This window comes from Xenopus tropicalis, chromosome 9, assembly GCF_000004195.4.
Source record: "Xenopus tropicalis strain Nigerian chromosome 9, UCB_Xtro_10.0, whole genome shotgun sequence".
NCBI lineage: Eukaryota > Metazoa > Chordata > Amphibia > Anura > Pipidae > Xenopus > Xenopus tropicalis.
The window spans coordinates 15,255,851-15,275,082 of NC_030685.2; the positions used below are offsets into that span (position 1 = coordinate 15,255,851).

Consider the following 19,232-nt stretch of genomic DNA (forward strand, 5'->3'; position numbering starts at 1 on the left):
GTACTAAGCCTTACTGGTTCATTAACCCCCAGACCCAGCTGATTTAATAATCCTCAAGTTGTGTACTCTGCTTGATTCTGTCAGTGGTTCTGGGGCTACTCTGGATAATGATATCTACGCTCCACATAACTGGGATAAGCTCAGTGCCACTAATTAATCAGACTTCAGTGTATGGTCTGCTTATAGCAAGGACCTTGGTTATAGGAGAGGCCTAGTCTTAATCCATTTCCTATCTTTAAACTGTCAGTGAAGTAGGAGGGTCAAGCTCATGTGCTGAAAACTTCTATTTCACCTCTGAATATTTACATTAAATATTGTGCAGCAATTCAGTCTGTTTGTTCAGAGACAGATTGGATGGGTGGGAGGGACGCAAGGAAAAAAACATAGTAGGCCCCTGCTGACCTAGACCCAATCACCTCCGGCACTCCCCTGCTGCCCCCCTCCCCCAATTGTGCCTAGTTAAGTATTATATTTATTATATCATGGTGTATTCATGTGTATCAGTAGAAATATGCAGAGGTGAAATGGGTGATCTACTGTTTCACTGTGTGTTTGAATCTAAATGGAAATCAAGACTTCCTATAAATAGGGTGTACTTTCCCTTGAGCGTAAGTCAGACCTTCCTCCGATGCCAATTCTTTTTCACTGTCTTGATCTCTTCTATTTCTTTCTAAACTTATCATGAATTAAAATGCTTGACTGTTTACAGATTAATCTGCTTTCTTTAAGAACGGCTGGTGTAGGCCAGGGTGGCCAGGTTTGCTTTTCTGCTGCTGTGACTACAAGGGGGGGGGATCATGGGAGTTCATAGCAGCAGCAAGAGGGGCCTGGCTTCTCCTGTTCTAATATATATGGACTTTCTCACTAACATTTCTTGTTTCCTTATAATGCATGGTGCCATAGTTAGCATGATTTTACATCTTATATTTCACTGAGTGTCACATCTGTGGGCTTTTACCTAGCAGTGAGTTTAGGGTTTAGGGGTTCAGGCGAAATTCTCCAAGCTTTGTGGCTGTGGCTTTCATCCCCCTGCGACGTTTCTGTTTGTCGGCATGAATACTGTGCTCTTCTACTTAACATTTGCCTGCGTGCTGCTCTGCTGCCATCTTACTTCTTTAGTTTCATTCATTTCAGCTTCATTTTTAGTTGTAAACAATGAAGACCACAATAAAGAGTAATTAAAAAGAAAATAGGCATGAAAAATGTTGTTAAATTGAACCCTTTCTTAATTTGATTTTTTGTTTTCGTTCCATCTTCATCCCTGCATGTTATTAGGAAAATACATCATTTCTCGTTGTCCTTGTCCAGTAATCTAACCAAGAAAATTGTTTTGTTATGTACAAACAATATTGAATAATGATCTTCGCGTTGTCCCCTGATCTTTCTACGTCTCTCTAGTCGTGTCCGAATCTCTTCTTATTAATTTGGTCCCTCCCTTTGTAGTCTTTTATGTGTTTAATTTTTATTTTTCATGCACCAAAACAAAACCCCAGATCCAGTTAGAAATAGTAGCTGAATTGACGCAAAAAATATTCGGCAACCAGGTCTTAAATTTAAGGTAGCAGTGGAAAAAAGGCTCGAATTGTAATGGTCCAGCTGACCAGAGGTGTGACACTCAGCCATGGGAAATGAGGAGCCTTACTAACATGAGTGTTTAATCAATTTCTTTAAGAACGAATTGGCAGATCCGACTCCTGACGCATGGCAGAGGCTTCATAAGGTGAACGAGGACCTTCAAAATGAACTGGAGTCCCAATGCAAACGTCAGGAACTCCTGAGTCAACAAATTCAGGCCATCAAACACAGCTACGGAGAAGCCAAAGACTCCATCCGACACCAGGAGTCTGAGATGTTAAGCTTTCAAGCGCGTCTTAATAGCGCATATGCTGAGCTCGCAATAAAGGAGCAAGCTCTTGCAAAATTCAAGGGAGACTTGAAGATGGAAAAGGACAAAACCAAGGAAATGCTGGAAGAATGGCAAGTAAATGAGGCGGCACTGAGTGCCCAGCTTAAGGCTAGTCAACAAAAGTTAAAAGAAGCGGAGTCTTTGCTTTTAGAAAAGAGCCAGCAACTGCGGGAACTGGAAATGCAGCAAGCTCTGCAAAGGGACCATCAAAAGGAGATGCAGAGGTTGCAGGAGAAGCTTGCCAACATGAGGAGTCAGCTAGATGCCAGCGAGCAAGCTCGAATCCTGACAGAGGAGAGACTGAAGATGAATTATGAAGACCTCCTTGGAAGCTATGAGAAGGAAAAGCATGTTTTATTGCATAACCTGAAAGAAACAGAGGATAAACTGGAAGAGTATGAAGATAAGCTACAAGAGAACGATCAACTGATGGAGATTCTTCAGAAAGAGAAGCTAAGTGCAAGTACAGAAACCAGCATCATAGTCCATCACCTTGAAAAGCAACTCTCAGAACATATATCCAAGATTCAGAAGCTGGAAGAACACATCAAAGAGCTGGAACAAGATAGGGACAGGCTGAGTTCATCCTGCCAAGAAATGACAAACCAGATTGGGTTGTCGGGCCATGAGAATGCTAGTCTGCAGGAAAGGCTTAACATGCAAGAGGCAGAGTATCACCAGCTTAGGAGCTCCCTGGAGAAGGCTTCTGAGGAGCTTCTCAAGGTAAAGGAGGCTCTGACAGAAAAGGAAGAGGAATTAAGGCTGTCTTCAGAGACCCACAGAAGGATTGTGGACAAGAAGGACCAGGACATTAACGAGGCCATCATTAAGATGTCTGCTTTAGGCAGCAGTCTGGAAGACACAGAGGCAAAGCTTAAAGTCAAAGAAGAGACTCTAAAAAGGTTCTGCAATTTTGACGTTGTAGCACAGGTTAAGGACTTTGAAGGAATGCATCTTCAACTTGAGGCTGCAAAAAAGCGGATCACCGAGTTGGAGCAGAGTTTAGTGGTTCACAGAGGCAATGCTGTGTGTGAAATGTTAGATAGGGACAGCTTCATAGATGATAGTCAGAGACAGACTGATGCCCATTCTCCTTTGTATAGTACGGACACGAGCATGGCGGAGATTGTGCAGGACTCTGCATCCAAGAGACAAAGGATACGTTTTTCCAGCATACAGTGCCAGAAGTACGCCCATAGTGATGGATCTGAAAAGACATGGGCGAGTAGCTCTTCTTCCGAAACGAGCCAGGACCAAGTTATCAGCGATGATTGTTTAACTTCAGAAGCCACAGCTCCGTATCAGCCCTCAGCAGAAGCTGATGTGGATACATACCTTTCCATTATCCGCTCCTTGGAAACCAAACTCTATGAGACAGAGGAGAAGCTAAAATATGTCACCCTAAAATTGCAGGATGAGAGAAGCTGCATTCAGGCCCAACACACTCATTCAAGTGCCGAGGGCCATCTGGAAGAGCAGATTTCAAGTAGTAGTACTCGAGACATCTCACTGGAAGAAGAACAAACAAAGCTTGAGCGATCAAGGAGCCTCTCACAGGGTATCGCTAAAGAGGTTTTTAGCAGTTTAGAGTCATGTCGAACAATGCTCAGAGATCTTCTTAATCATAAAGATGATGCCCAGCTATTTTATTCCACTTTGTCTGGCATTGAAGATGCTTTAACCCGTTCTCTTAGCTCTTTACAACAAGCTCCTATGGACCAGGTGTCTGGAGAATGCTCTACTATGCAATGTATGGACAGGAATATGACTACGGAAAGCCAGCATCCTGCCTGTGAAGGCTCAGCACAGTTTCTTTCAGAAAGATTAGATTTTGAGGCTAAAATGATGAATGGGTTAGCAGAGTCTCTAAAATCAACAAACCCTGAGGCCATGCTGGACAATAAGCAGAGCGAAGAGGCCTGTAGAAATGTGTCTCTTGTGCAAATATGGGCAGAGAGACTTCAGCTAGAAAGGGGCTTTTGGAACAGGGTTGAGAGTCTCAGAACAGATATTGTGAGGAACTCAGGAGAGCTAGGGAATGATTGCGACAAAAATCTCCATTCATGTACGTGTCCCAGCCAGGCACCGACTGATGAAGCTCTAAACAGAACAGAGCTTAGTCGTGTAACTCACAAGATGGAGTCTTATCTTCATCACGTGAAACGTTTGGGACTTCAGAAGTCCCAAGCTGCTCTTGGAGAGAGGCCTATAATGGGTGGGGTCATGTCTTCTTATGTTTCTTTAGACCTTGAACAAGTTGAGCAACACTCTCCAAAGCCACAAGGATCAAATACGTCTTCTACCTATCCTTCCATCTCTTTCCAGGAACTGCTCTGCCACCAGTTAAGGGAATATGCAGTCCTTTTAAACTCTCTTTCCTACTCCTTAAAATCTAAGTCACAGGATGACCTGGAAGAGGTTCAGAGGCTCTTGGACATTTCCCAGCAACTCTCTTGTTGCGATAGATCATTTAGTCTTTCCAGCTTTGCCACTGGCCTGGTTCGAGAAGCTGTGCTGCAGTCTCAGCTGCAGTATGTGGCCTTTAACACCCAGACCGGAAGTGAGCAGGAGGGCCAAAGGAAAAGAGAGGCTTTGTTCCGTGCTCACTCCGAGACTCTAAATAGGCTTCATCAGGAGTACCAGTTAATGCTCCAAGACAAGCAGGCGGAGCTTGTTCAGAGAGACAGGGCGGTGAGCGAATCTGTTGCGCTTGCAAATAGGCAAATCAAGGAAGCAGAGACTGGATACAGAGAGGGATTGGCCCAGCTAGATATAAGTTATAAAAGGGATATAGAGAGTTTAACCAAGAAATGGACAGAAAGTGAGAGAGTTCTTCTGGCAGAGAAAGTGGAGGCCATCAGTAAGCTGGAAGCTTCAGAGCAGGAGAGGATGGATCTAGAAAGCTGCTACTTGGAAAAGTTAAGAAACCTGGAGGCAAAGTTTCAGGAGCAGATTGGGGATCTCCGGGATCTCCATAACCATGAAATTCATGTTCTGGAGGACAGATATTTGCAGAGGGTACGGCAGCTAGAGGAAACTCTCAACAACTACCAGAAGGAACCCCAGGAGATGCCTTCACCTCGGGAGGGGAACCTAAGCCAAGGGAGCACAGCCGACATGGACACCACACTTGTTCTGAGGGAGCGGATCCTTGAGCTGGAGGCCGAGATGGACCTCATGAGAGAACAGATGGACCAGAAACAACTGGAAGCAAACATATCCTCCCTGAAGGAGAAATACCAGGCCGACTTTGAGAAGCTAAAGGTCTTGTCAGAATCTAGAATTCTGCTTTTTTTTTTTTAAATTCCATGTATTGTTTGGATAGTGGGCGGGCACTCACACTTAGAGGCTACTTATGGCAACATGTTGCAGTGCATTTGAAGGGGTAGTCCGCCTTGAACTCAGTTTCTAGCATGTTGATATTCCAAAACTACAATTGGGGATTATTTTCCCTCTCCATTTGCTTACAAATGATTACGGAGATTAGTAGTAGCTTCAGGAAAAATAACACTGAAGTCAGCCATATTTTGTGCATTTCCTGGTCATGTGACTGCATCTACTTCCTTCCTGGCCATAAAACAGCAGCCCTGTCATACTTGATTGCTGGGATTCTAGCTAAGCTTTGATAGAACACAGAGCAGGATTAGTTACCCTTTATCTAAAAGCCACGTTTTGCTACACTGCTAGGGTAATGGCACACAGGTCCTACACAGGTCCTACACAGGTCCTACACAGGTCCTACACATTCAACTGGGTGCTTAGAAGAAGTAATAGCAATGACTGAGGCACCATAGTCAAACCACTGGGCTATATATAAATATGTAAAATATAAGAGCACCTTTAAAGCCTATGTAGAACAATACATAAAGTAGAATCCTTGCCAGTTGCTAAGGTATCTTACCCTAGCAACCTGGCAGTACTTTGGATGCTAGATTTAGAGATAAACAAGGAAAGGTCTGGAGAGAATTACAACACAATGAAGACTTACAACCAATCAGAGTTGTTTTCAAGTTTCAGAGAGGCAGGTTACTATCCCTTGTAAACCCGCAACAAGCTGAAAGTTAGTTTAAAGCTCTGCTTCCCGTTTAAATATATATATATATATATATATATAGTTTATTGCATCATCTAAACCACAAACCCCCATGCAGAATCAAAGCCACAAATGTAGCTCAGTTTGTAGTAACCAATAGCGTAAGAGCACAATGTAGCTGTTAATATTTTAATGCTAATAACTTGTTGCTATGGGTTACTAGACCCTGGGGCAAACCTTGCAGATTTTAGTTTATCTCAGTAAGGGAACAGGTGATTTATTTCACAAAAATTGCTTTTTCTTTTCTTTTTCTAAAATAATAGTTTGCTTTGGCCGCAGACTAACCGCCATTCTGCCGCAGGCACTTATGTCTTTGCATAGAAGGCTTTTTATTTATTCTGCCCTTTTTATATTCCCCTGTGTATGTGTAGTATGGAGGATTTGCCAATAGATACAGGGACCTTAACCCTACTGTACAGCTACATTTCCATTACTGTGTTCTCATTTTCAAGATATTAGCTGTTTTTACACTGGATTTAAAACCACAGCGCCACCTGCTGTTCATTTCAGCTGACTGGCCAGAGCCGGCAGAGAATTAAGCGAGTAAAAGAAAGTCGGCTGATGTTGCTCTGCTTACAAAGCGAAGTTAGTGAGCTGAGGAGAGTCACGTGACATTTCTCTTCTCACTAACTGCGTTTTCTGCTGAAATGAACTGCAGGTAGAGCTGTTAAGATTAGGTTTCCCCAGACCACTGCTGAACGTTCCTGTTTAACCCCTTAAGTGCACATGAAGGACAAGAGAACGTTTGCATTACCTGCCTTAGATATCATATAACCTATTCGGAAGACTAGTGAGCACCGACAGACACTTTTTAGTGGCCCCTGACCCCTCGTAGCCTAATCCTCTTGTTCCACAAGTCAACCGGCTGCTTACTAAACCTTATTGCAGAGAGCCATTTCCCTTTTAGCTTACACTGCCATCTAGGGGCAATTTTATTCTACTGCACCTTTTATATATTTCCTCCCTGCCGTCAAGGTAACCTTTAAAGGGGTGGATCACCTTTAAATTAACTTTTAGTATGTTACAGAATCCCGTTCTCATCAACCTTACAATTGGTCTTCATTATTTATTTGTAATAGTTTTTTTTTTTTTTTAATTATTTACCATTTTTTCTGCATATTTTCAGCTTTCAAATGGGGGTCACTGACCCCGGCAGCCATAACACTGTTGCTCTGTGAGGCTACAATTTTATAGTTGTTCCTTTTTATTCTTTCTATTCAGTCCTTTGTCTGTTCATATTCCAGTCTGTCATTCATACCACTGCCTGGTTGCCAGGGTAAATAAGACCCTAGCAACCAGATAGGTGCTGACATTCCAAACTAGTGAAATGCTGACTTAAAAGCTAAATAACAGAAAAACCATAAAATAATGAAGACCAATTGCAAATTGCCTATTCAGTCCTTTGTCTGTTCATATTCCAGTCTCTCATTCATACCACTGCCTGGTTGCCAGGGTAAATAAGACCCTAGCAACCAGATAGGTGCTGACATACCAAACTGGTGAAATGCTGACTAAAAAGCTAAATAGAAAAACCATAAAAAAATGAAGACCAATTGAAAATTGTCTCAGAATATCAATATCTACATCATAGTAAAAGGTAATTTCAAGGTGAACTACCCCGTTAGGCTCCATAGAAGGAAGTATTTGAAACTTACGACTCTGTGACCCTTTAGATTATGGGTTATTGTGGCAGTCCAGAGATTTAACGCCCCCATAGAGCAGTCCGCTTGCCCTTTCAGGATGTGTTTGCGCCAGTAGCTCCCATTTTCTAAAGGGCCATTGGTTTATGTGTAGGCGACGTGCGAGCGGGGCTTTGCCGCCATGGAGGAGACTCATCAGAAGAAGATCGAAGAGCTACAGCGCCAGCACCAGCGCGAACTGGAGAAACTGCGGGACGAGAAGGACAGACTGCTGGCTGAGGAGACTGCCGCCACCATCTCAGGTGAGGGAGCCAATCCGCGTGTGTGTAGTGTAGGGGGCGGGGTGTTTGTAGCTTGGGTGCATTGATCTCATTGGTTTGTGACCTGTGTCGCCGCAGCCATCGAAGCGATGAAAAATGCTCACCGAGAGGAGCTGGAGAGAGAACTGGAGAAGTCTCATCGCTCGCAGATCAGCAGCATCAACGCAGACGTGGAGTCTTTGCGCAGGCAGTACCTGTGAGTTTGGCTCTTTGATTTGATTGGGTGGGAGGGGTAAGGCTCCTCCCTTCCCTTCTGTGCTGCTTGTGCACTGGGGCAATTACTAGGAGGCAGAGTGGGTCTAAATCTAAATGTTTTGCTACGGAGCCCGCTTTCTTCAAAGTGTCACCCATGTTAACCCCCCCAGTTTCTTCCACCCCTAATACTCCTACCCTCACATGTCTGCCTTCACTCTTACATCCCTCCTATTTCCATACTCAAAATATCTGCCCCCACCCTTTCTGTTTCTTATACTGCAAGCGTCAGTTTATAAGGCCCTGCCCTATACTTCTACACTCCATTTCTGCCCCCCTGTCCTTCTCCTTTTTGCCATTTATGCACCCCCTCCCCTGTTACATTCCAGGCATTATCTCAGTCCCACTATTGTAATGGAAAAACATGTTTTTTTTCCGAAGCCCATAAGTTAATCGAGCTTCTCCAGCAGAATCCTGCATTGTAATCTGTATTTCATAAACACAATCAGATTTGTTTATATTTAATTTTGAAATCTCACATGGGGCTAGCCATATTCTTCATTTCCCAGGGTGCCACAGCCATGTGACCTGTGCTCTGATAAACGTCACACTTTACTGCTGCGCTGCAAGTTGGAGTGATATCCCCCCCCCTCCCAGCAGCCGATCAGCAGAACAATGGGAAGGGAGCAAGATAGCAGCTCCCAGTAGGTATCAGAATAGCACTCAATAGTAAGAAATCCAAGTCCGGCTTGGGACTCCTCCAGTTACATGGGAGTAGGAGAAACAATAGGTTAGCTGAAAGCAGTTCTAATGTGTAGCGCTGGCTGAAAGCTCAGACTCAGGCACAATGCACTGAGATGGCGCCTACACACCAATATTACAGCTACAAATGCATTTGTTGGTTCAAGAATAACATTTTAAATGGCAGAGTAAATTATTTGCTATGTAAACAGTGTAATTTAGAAATAAAAAGTATCCCATAATAATCATGACAGAATCCTTTCAACTATAGACTCTCAGTTCCCAGCATTCCTTTGCACATCTTAGTAGCCCTCCTCAACATTCACCTGCCAAAACCTACATGTTTGGTTTTACTGGCACAGCAAGATCAAATGGTCCAGGCACATAACAGGTTAACATCATGGCTGTGACCACGTGATCCGTGATCCTCAGTTTGTTTCATGCCCAGTCGGTCAGCAATGGACAATTCCCAGCCGCTAGATCCTTCCTTGGCTCATTCATGTCTTTCTGTATCACAGAGAGGAGTTACAGTCAATCCAGAGGGAACTGGAGGTCCTTTCGGAGCAGTACTCCCAGAAATGCCTGGAGAACGCCCATCTGGCCCAGGCTCTGGAAGCAGAACGCCAGGCCCTGCGGCAGTGTCAGCGGGAGAACCAAGAGCTCAACGCACATAACCAGGTGAGGGCGGTCACACTGGGGATGAGTGACGGAAATGTCATTACTTGCACTTGGGCACAGGCGGCACCACCACCCGCAAACCAGGAAATTGGGGGTGGGATTAAGTGACTCCCCTCTTTGATATTGCTTTGGGCCCAAGTGGAACCAGCATTGCATTGTGGGAATGAGCTGTGTAGCTAAACCCACTGACACCCTATCTTATAGCAATAGCTGATGCTGAGGGAACTGCCATTAATGATGCCTTGTGGCTTTATCTGCAGGAACTGAATAATCGCCTGGCCTCTGAGATCACACGGCTACGGACACTGCTAATGGGGGACGGAGATGGAGGGGACGTATCGCCTCTCACCCAAGGGAAGGATGCCTATGAGCTGGAGGTATGGAGCTGTACCCTGCCGCTGAGAGCTCTGTGTGCCACAACTACAACACTGTGTATAACCGGCTTTCTCCCGCACTGCAGGTCCTTCTCCGAGTAAAAGAGTCGGAAATACAGTACCAGAAACAGGAGATCAGTTCCTTGAAAGATGAGCTGCAGACTGCACTGAGGGTAATTGTGCCTGAATCAATCAATGTGAAGGGGTGGGCAGAGTAATTCCACTCTCCCAGTGCAAGCTGAGACACAAGCTCCTTCCCTTCCTTCTGTCCTGCCTGGCCATACTTGGAACTGTATGGGGCTTTACTGACAAACATTTCTTTGTACAATGTTCCCTGCCCTGTGGATTGGCCAGTTGGACCGCTGTTCCCCCTCCCATGACCAGCTTGCCTTCTTCCTTCCATGACACCCAACAGATGTGATAATGTTGCACTTTCATTTACTTTAGTTTGCCTTTATTAAGCACAGCCTGGCTAACCCAGCGAGCCTGCCGTTTCTATGCAAGATTAAATAACCCCCCTCTTCCTGCTTATCTCCCCCACAGGATAAGAAATACGCCAGTAATAAGTACAAGGACATCTACACGGAGCTCAGCAACGTGAAAGCCAAGGCCGAGTGCGACATCAGTCGACTGAAGGAACAGCTCAAGTCAGCCACAGAGCTACTGGGTGACAAGTCGCCTGAGAACACGGCGGTGCCTGGATACGGTCAGTCTGTAGGATTCATCTTGAAAAGTCATTATGAGATTTAAAAAAAATTGGGCAAAGGTTTCCATGGAACATTTAGCCCTTGCCAACCAATCAGATGCTTGCTTTCATTGCATGGTACAAGAATAGTAAGTGCTAACTTCTGACTAACTGCTATGGGTCAAAGAGATGGGACATTCCCCCTTAAGTCAGGTTCCTTAAGGCAGGTTTAAATTACACGTCTGGCCGAGTACAGCCTCTGCCCCTTGATGTGGATCTGCCCAGCCTCCTGTTATGATCCAGCAATTGGCCCTGGGATGGGGCAATAGGATCAGCCCAATATGGCATATTTGATGTATGCCCAGCTTTAAAGGAGAAGGAAAGGCAAATAAAGAGTTAATCTCAAGCTGCAGGCATACTGTCAGTTCTCTCAATAGTGCCCTTAAGTCTCCCCATATTTCTCCTGTTCAGAAGATCAGAAGCCAAACAGGAAAAAAAAACGCTGAGCAGGGTAGAGAAGATTCCCATAATGCATCGCTCCTTCCCAGACTTGGCGACTTGTTACTGTAGGCGGCGCATGCGCACACAGCAGGAGCGTCTGGTTGCCATGGCGATGCAGCGATGGTGGGGGGAGCGGGGGGGGCAGGTGGGGGGAGCGGCGGAGGGTTAGTGGCAGGAGCGGGGAAGGGGGGTGGGTGAGTATATCTCTTCCTTGTATGGCAGATGCGGATAGCTGCCGAACGGCGGGGGGGGGGGTAGGTGGGTCCTGCCGGCAGAGGATGATCTGTGACATGCTGTGGGGGGTGGTTTGTGGCAGGTGAGCGGTGAATGTAGCGTAGGACACTCAGTGACATGCTGTGGGGTAGGGGGGGACACTCTGACATGCTGGACAAGATGGCGGCACCGTTTACTGAAACAAGTATGTAGGTTCTAGTATGTGTATCCCTGTAAATCTTTCATTAGGCAAGCCAGGAATATAGCGTTTTTACACAGCAATAGTAGTACTACTTAATAGTGTGCCTAATAGATTTTGACTTTCCTTGGCCTTTAACCTATTGCTTCTGCTTCCCCCACAGATATTATGAAATCAAAAAGCAATCCAGATTTCCTGAAGAACGACAGGTCCAGCATAAACAGACAGTTGCGGAACATCAGGTCCAAGGTGAGGCTCGGTACTGATATTATTAGCAGGGAATGTGTATACGGATGGGTTGGCGGGAGTTGGGCAGTAGGTAGTTAATACTGAGTGGAGATTCATATTGTTTTCTAATGACATAGTTCCCACCAATAGCACGAGCCGACACTGTAGTACTTTAGGGGCTGCATTGTGCCGTCTCTCTGTAACCTCCCACACTCAGTGTCAGCAGTTTCCCCATTGTGACTGTCACTTTAAATGTATATTCCGCTGCCCATTTTTTTGTTTGTCTTCCCTGAGTATTGTGACCTTATCTTCCCAGTGGGCCAATCCATATTATAGACCATAATTCCATGTGCTGGTCGTTGGCCGCCTCGCTAGTAAGTCCGTCACTGGGGATCTATGTGGCTCTGGTGCGAGGACACGTTATGTTGGTTGAGAGTCACTAGATGGCGCCCTGCATGGTGTTCCCTGTGTGTTTTTTTTAGTTTGGTGGGGGTTAAGCTGTTATTAGTATTATCACTTGCACGTAGGATTCATTCGCTTTCTCTGTCTGTCTTTGTCTGTGTGTCCCTTTGTCCCCCGGCAGTCCGTAATTGAGCAGGTCTCATGGGATAACTGAAACGTTCCAGGTACCAGGTTCCCTGACATGTAGGTACAACACAGGCCGGCAAACTGTGCATGCATGATTCTCCCCCTGCCCAGTGCCTGCCTGCCGCTTCTCCTCCGTGTAACCCACTCACCAATCTACAGTCCAGTGCAATTTGGCAGCCAATGAGAGCTGAGTGCCACCGGCTACCACCGACCTGTGGTGGATAAAGCTGTGGCAGTGTATGAATTGTGTGTGTGTGTGTGTGTGTGTGTATTGAATCCCCCCTACAAACAACCAGGGCATTCCTCAGGCAGAAGAACAGGAGAGTCCATAGAGGAGCATCTAGAGCAGGGATCCTCAAAGTACGGCCCATGGGCCGGATCTGGCCCCCAGGGTAGTTTACCTGGCCCCCGCTGTGTCCTCACCTCTGGCAGCGGAGGAAGAGAGATCTCAGCGTGGAGCGGGATGGGGGAGCTGGAAGAGGGAGGACTCAGCGGGCAGCGAGAGGGAGGACAGATGGAGGGGGGGGAGCTGGAAGAGGGAGGACTCAGCAGGCAGCGAGAGGGAGCTGGAAGAGGGGAGGACGGAGGGAGCGGGGGGGGGCAACTAGAAGAGAGCAGACTCTGCAGAGAGTGGGGAGCTGGGAGAGAGAGGGAGGGCGGGCGGGGAGGGGGCAGAGAGGGATAGTTTGGACCCCCAACAGTCTGAGGGACCATGAACTTGCCCCTCACATAAAAAGTTTGAGGACCCCTGATCTAGAGAGCCCCACAAGGGTCAATAAAAGCTACTCGGCACCTTACTAGCCCATGTCGGCACCTTACTGGCCCATGTATGGGGCCTGCCTGACCCTTATCTGGGCAGGTTTGAAATCTCTTGCTGAGGATTGAGTAGAATTAGGTCTAAAGCAACTGGACGTTTCTGATTGTTTTGGAAAAACGCTTCACCGCTCATCCAAGTGGCTAATGACTGAAAAAGCCACTTGGATAAGTGGTGAAACGGTGTCCAAAAAATTCAGAAAAGTCCAGTTGTTTTAGACTTAATTCTTCTAGATACTGTGTATCATGACCTGGATGAATGAGAATCTTCATAGACTCTTGGTGAGGATGTCATTGGCTCATTGAGTCCTCCTCCAGCGGGTCTCCGAAGTCCCTCGTGTAGGCAGCTATTGGTTCGACCCAATTTGGCCCAGTAAATGGGTGGCCAAGCCAGGCAGGGAGACTGAGAATCTCACTGTGTGTGGCCATTTTGTAACAAAGGGATTGGAAGAAATCCAAGTTAATATCTCAGTAACACATACAAGGGCAACTTTTACTCATATTTAATGTTTGGAAGTTGTGTGTGTGGCTTGGTGTGTCCCCGTTTGTGTATATTGTGTGTCTATATAACTGTGTATATGTGTGTGCTTATAAATATACACCTTTGTGCTGGTGTCACAAGCCTTTCATCTGATCCTGTACGTGTGTATGTGTGTAACGTAACTGAGCTAGGGACGCACCAATCTTATTCAGTAAGAGGGAAAATGATCTTCATGTGACTCTGAGACTCCTCTATACCTAGATACTTAGCCATAAAGCACGGCCGAACTGCTGTAGCCGAAGTAGAAAGAGTTCAAGCAGGACTTGCTATCCGCACACTTGAAATCCTCATTCTGCACGTATATACAGACATAATGTATGTGCAGCTCTATGGATATTGGTTGAGGCAGCGGCGCAGAGCTCCTCGAGCTTTGTACTGATGACCTACCTTACTTGGCGCCACCGATGCCCCTGCCTGAGATTGCATGCCCCGCGGGAGCGCCGTAACCGAATAACACACGTCCCTTGCACTGTCTGTAGGAAGGGAGAGGGCAGGAGCAGGGTAGGGAAACTAGGGAAGCAAAGAGGGGGATTATGGGATTATGGAGAGCTAGAAGGTAAATGCCATCCTTGTGATTGTGATTGGTTCTCGCCCTCTTCTCTCGTGCACTCGTCACTGACCCACCCATTGGGACATGTCTCTCACTTCAGCATGCTGCACTAACCTCTCTCTCCGTCTGTTACATCTGCCCCGCCTCCCAGATGCCTTCCCCTAATGCTCTTCTTCTCTTCTCTCTCCATGCAGAGCCTGAAGGAGGGGCTGACCGTCCAGGAGCGTCTCAAAATATTCGAATCCCAGAACTATAAGAAAAACTAATCACCCCCCCTGCCTATCCCGCTGTGCACCCCCAGGACTCAGATTAAGGCACAGTTTGAGCCCTCATCCGGCATGGGGACGCCGCAGTGCAGCTCTCTGCATGTTAGATGGGTTGGATATGCGCAGATTCTTCTCATGTTGCAATGTTTCCCTCCTCGCCCCCCACTCTTTCCCACCTCCGAGTCTTTTCCCCTCCACCCTTGGCCTTCGGAGCAGCTGAGGGCCGGGCACTTACTTGCCACCTCTGCTTTAAATCCCATTCAGCGATATCAGTATTAAGGCATAGCTGCCGATCAATAAGCTAACGACCGCGCAAACATCGGAGGTCTGGGGGTGGCGTCTTACCTGGGATGTCTGGCGTTGGCACGTCCCCTCACACCGCAAGGGATGGGCTGGACCACAGACAGGCCAATGTGACAGGACAATACACTAATCCTCCATAGTTGTGAAGGGAGCCATTGGTCTCTGGGCAAACCTCTCCAAACAAATTAGTGTATGATATGTGTATATTTATGTAAATGTTTGTGTTATATACGCAGAGGCATTTAGAAACTACTAGGTTATTAAATAGGGAAAGATGAGGTTGATGCTCTAAAGCCTCACACAGGTCCTAGGTGGGACCCACCAAGAGCCAACCTCATCTTCTGGAGATACGACCAAGTGTGCCCTTCCTCCTCCCGAGTCCTTGTTAAGGTTCTGCCATGGTCTACTATGAGCATTCGGGGTCAACTCAACTGAGCTGGGGAACCCACAGTTTGTTTCTAGAGCGGTGGCAGCCTCCCAGGAGAACCCTGAGAACCTGTAGCTCAACAACATCTGCCTATTCCAGAGGAACCACAGAACTTTGGTGGCCATATCTGCTTATGCCCCCTATTGGCGTTTTAGGTTTTGGGTTGAGGACTTTGTTGGTTGCAACCAACTGGCCAATAGCTAGAGACTTGTGGTCTAGATGATGGCTCTGGTGGAGGTTTCACAGCCATTTGTTAGTGGTGGAGTCGGGATGTGAGCCTGGGCTGCCGTTACAGGGCTGTGGGATGCTGGGAAATACGGTTTCCAGTCACACTGCCCTTTTGGTACCCAGTGAAAGTCGTGGTATGTGATGTGTTAATAGAAAGTGGGTTTTTGTGATGTCACTGTCTTTGATGACAGATTGGGGGGAACCTATTATTTTGTTTTGTTGCATGTGCGGGTTTTGTATTGGGCAAATTAAAGCCAAAGAATGTGCTTGATGGTCAGCGTTGGGCTGCAGAGAGATGGGGGGTGCAGGGTACGCCTGGAACGCAGTCCCCCCACTCACGCCGGCATGTAAGGCGTACGCTTAGCGGTGAGGGGGGGAAATGGACGTCTCTGTCCTTGTGGAAAAGGAACAGAGCCCATTGCTCAGATTATTGAACTGTCAGCTGCTTTGCCAGGCCGCTGGCTGGGTAAAACTGCACCGCACCCAATTCTCTCTGCACGGTATTGTGGGTAATGGGAGGTGCATGCTGGGAGAAGCATGTGGATGGATGTGAATGTGAAAAAAGATGAGGCGCAGGAAGTGAAAGATGCAGTCGCAAGAGTTGGGGTGGCTAAATGTCACCCGCGTTGAACATCAACCCCTCCTTGATGGCCAAGAGCAGGGCGGCAGTTTGAGAAAACAACATTAAAAAGGGTCTTGGGGTTGTTTAAGGGATTAATTGCGGGACTTTCAGTGCAGCTGCAGAGCGCTGAGACTCTGGCCAATTATTCAGCCCCTTCTGCTGTCCCTTCCCTTAGCCGCCTTGCAAATGGCTTCACTTCAAATGAACGGTGCTTGGGAGGCACCGACAGCTCCATGTGTTGGCTAAATGCCAGCGTTCTTAGAAGCCCATTTGATAAATTACGTTTTAGTTGGGAAATACGGCCCCTCCCCGTCTCCAAAGCATTGAATCTCGATACCCACATCGTACTCGCAAAACGGCTAAGGTGGCATTTTGTTGGGTTTGGATAAGATGACCTATTTTCTGGAGGTGGTTGTGCCTGGGAAACGAGTATCCACTGGGGGAAGAGAAGGCAACTGATCTGCTCGGAGTCGCCATTTTGTAGGCCTGTAATAAACGGTAATGGGCGGCCACCCGTTACATTCACACAGGCGCCATATCTGTGCTTCCTCAGATGCTGTTGAACCTACCCCTTCCTTTAGCTCTGAGGATGCTGCCACGCCCACAAGCCTACCCAATCAGCAGATGTAGCCCTCTGGCTACAGAGCCACAGCTCCCAGCATGCTCAGCGTAGATCAGGGCACCAACATTTTCACAAGAACCTTGGAGCTCATCTGAAGCTCCGCCCCCCCACCCAACGTTTATTTCCAGCCATCGACTTCCTCCCGAAGCGTCAGCACACATGAGATATATTTATTTCCCGGCGAGCGCCATTACGTCCTGTCACGTGCAAATGTGTATATGATCGCTGTGTAGTTAGACGTCTCCATTTGTGGTCCATACCATTCCCTTGCGGAGGGGGGGGATGTCCCACTTCCAGACCCTGAGGGACAGTTTGCGCCTCCGTGATGAGTTGTCTCTTTTAACCGCCAGATAATTTAAAGCCTGTATAGTATTCAGAACACACTCTGTAAATATTTCTAATTCCAGAGGTTTTTTTTTTTGTTTTTAATCTTTTTTTTTCCTGTAAAGCAGATGTTTCCCCCCCCCCCTTACAGCTTGTGGGTTGAGTGTAACGTTTCAGAGCTCAGTGGCCCCTGTAAGTGTCCTCGTTTCTTTTTTTACCTTCCTGAATGTGAATCCTGCATTTTTTAGGCTCCTGTGTAATATATATTCCCCGCGTTGTACAGCCAGAATTCCCCGGCCCTAGGGGGCGCTGCTGCCTACGGGTGGGATTCCCTTGCCAGTCCGCTGACCCCGACGCCGGCACTTTGCCCGGCTAATTTTATTGTGTAAATATTATTTTTTCCCTTTGGGGTTTTCCTCCCAAAGCTTTTCGGCATGTCAGTCTGCTCATCCCTCGCGCCGGTGCGGATGGAAGGGTTCCAGCGGATTCAGCCAATGAGCTGTCTCCAGGGGATCCAAGACTAATTCAAGGATCTGTGACTTTTGTTTTTTTTTTTTTTTAGAAACACTACATAAGAATAGTTTGCAGTGCTGGACATGTGGTTGGACCCATGAGAGAGTGTAAGGATCAACTCGTAGCCTTGAGCGACAGTTCCCAGAATCCTCGGAGCCATAGGGGGGGTCGTTGACTTTGACGACCTTGGTGTAGGCTAACGAGGGATGGTTTAATTCCATTGACACTATGGCTTTGTAGCACTTAGATATGATTCAACCCTTTACACGTGCTCCCCTGTATAACGGCGCTCACTGGACAGCCACGGAAATACTCAGGCTTGTCTTGAAATATGTACCGAACCCCAAATAGGCCACGACACAAGGACGGACTTGATCCTTCTTTGGTATTTGACTTCAGGGAGGCTTTATAGATGTCTAGGCCCTTCCAGAGCTGTCTTTGTGAGGGGCAGGGGCAACCAGTATGGGCCCACCTCATCCTATGGGGGGGGGGGTGCTGCAGAGTTTCGAGAAAGAAAAGAACAAGATGGCGGCAGTGATGCTCTTCATTGAAGAACAGGCACTCTAGCAGCCCACGAATAGGCCTTCAGAAGTGATAAAAATGACAGCTGCCTTACATGTTTCGTGCCTAAACGGTACTTAATCGTAGCCCATTTATTTCTTACTCGTTGGATAGTAATGGATTTGTACTCGTAGTTCAGCCGGAGAGACGCCAGTTGCCCCAGCCGGCACTAAGAACAGCTCTGGACCCTTGGCCTCCACAGGATTAAATCGGTCTAGATGTGCGATTATCTTTTAATACATAAATATATATATTTCCTTATTGGTTTTTTTTTTTACCTTTGCACCCGTCCTGCCAGTAGTGGCTCTTCAGCGCTAGAGGGGAACCATTAACTTGGGGAGCAAACCATAGATTTGTCCCCTCTAGCCCCTCAAGCAGCAAAATGGGTTCAACTTAGTTTGTTGATAATTTTCTTCTCTCTCTCTCAGTACAGATATTTAGTATGAATGGTTTCCCCCCTCCCCTTTTATTTGTGGTGATATTTTTAAGTCCTCGATTGCCTGTTCACTGCAGTTCACTTTGGTCACGTTATCTTCTCCTCGCCCCCCTCCCCCGCCCCGCTGGATGTGTGTGACTTGCTAGTTTCCTGTGGATGTAGCTGATCATTTTTATTTTGTAAATATAATTACTTAACTTTACATAAACTATATCGTAATAAACTATTTTTGCACCACCCTTCCCCCACTGTGCCCGAGTTGTCTTTCAAATGGCCGTTTCGTTGATGATTGATCATTGACATTTGGGTCAGTTTTGCCTACCAGGCAACCCCCCTATCCTCAACTGTGGTCCCCTCTGATACTAGGGGACCCGCCGGGACATCTGCCTGCCCTTGCATGGATACTTCTGTCGAAATAAAAAGTGTCTCCATCCGTGTAAGTGGCCAGAAACAAGGGCGTATTGGGTAGAGAAACCACTAACATCGTCTTTGACACGAATGGCTGACTGGTGTCCACAAGTTTAGCGTTTTCAGCCAAGGAAACAAGATAGGAACACTTAGTTTGGAAAGAACATAACTCTTGGATACACACCACCAGTGCATAAACCCACCGCAAGTGATTCCACCACATCAGATTCAGATCTTACTGAAGTTGTGGTGTGACATGA

The 19,232-nt window shown here is 46.8% G+C and overlaps 1 protein-coding gene across 6 annotated transcripts in view; it reads left to right on the forward strand.

Moving 5' to 3' along the window:
• The window catches only part of mprip (myosin phosphatase Rho interacting protein), a 91,355-nt gene extending 72,548 nt beyond the window's left edge, over positions 1-18,807 (forward strand). For 2 of the 6 annotated variants that reach the window (XM_012970849.3, XM_031892806.1), the window contains 9 exons: positions 1,673-5,170; positions 7,794-7,941; positions 8,038-8,155; positions 9,411-9,570; positions 9,831-9,947; positions 10,031-10,117; positions 10,488-10,650; positions 11,706-11,791; positions 14,457-18,807. In XM_012970849.3, coding sequence (XP_012826303.2) covers positions 1,673-5,170; positions 7,794-7,941; positions 8,038-8,155; positions 9,411-9,570; positions 9,831-9,947; positions 10,031-10,117; positions 10,488-10,650; positions 11,706-11,791; positions 14,457-14,528 — 4,449 coding nt within the window. In that variant the 3' untranslated portion in view covers positions 14,529-18,807. Of the gene's footprint in view, positions 1-1,672; positions 5,171-7,793; positions 7,942-8,037; positions 8,156-9,410; positions 9,571-9,830; positions 9,948-10,030; positions 10,118-10,487; positions 10,651-11,705; positions 11,792-12,086; positions 12,145-12,353; positions 12,416-14,456 lie in introns of all 6 variants that reach the window. The other 4 variants (XM_031892805.1, XM_031892804.1, XM_012970854.2 and 1 more) reach the window with 4 other exon arrangements.
• Positions 18,808-19,232: the final 425 nt, after the last annotated feature.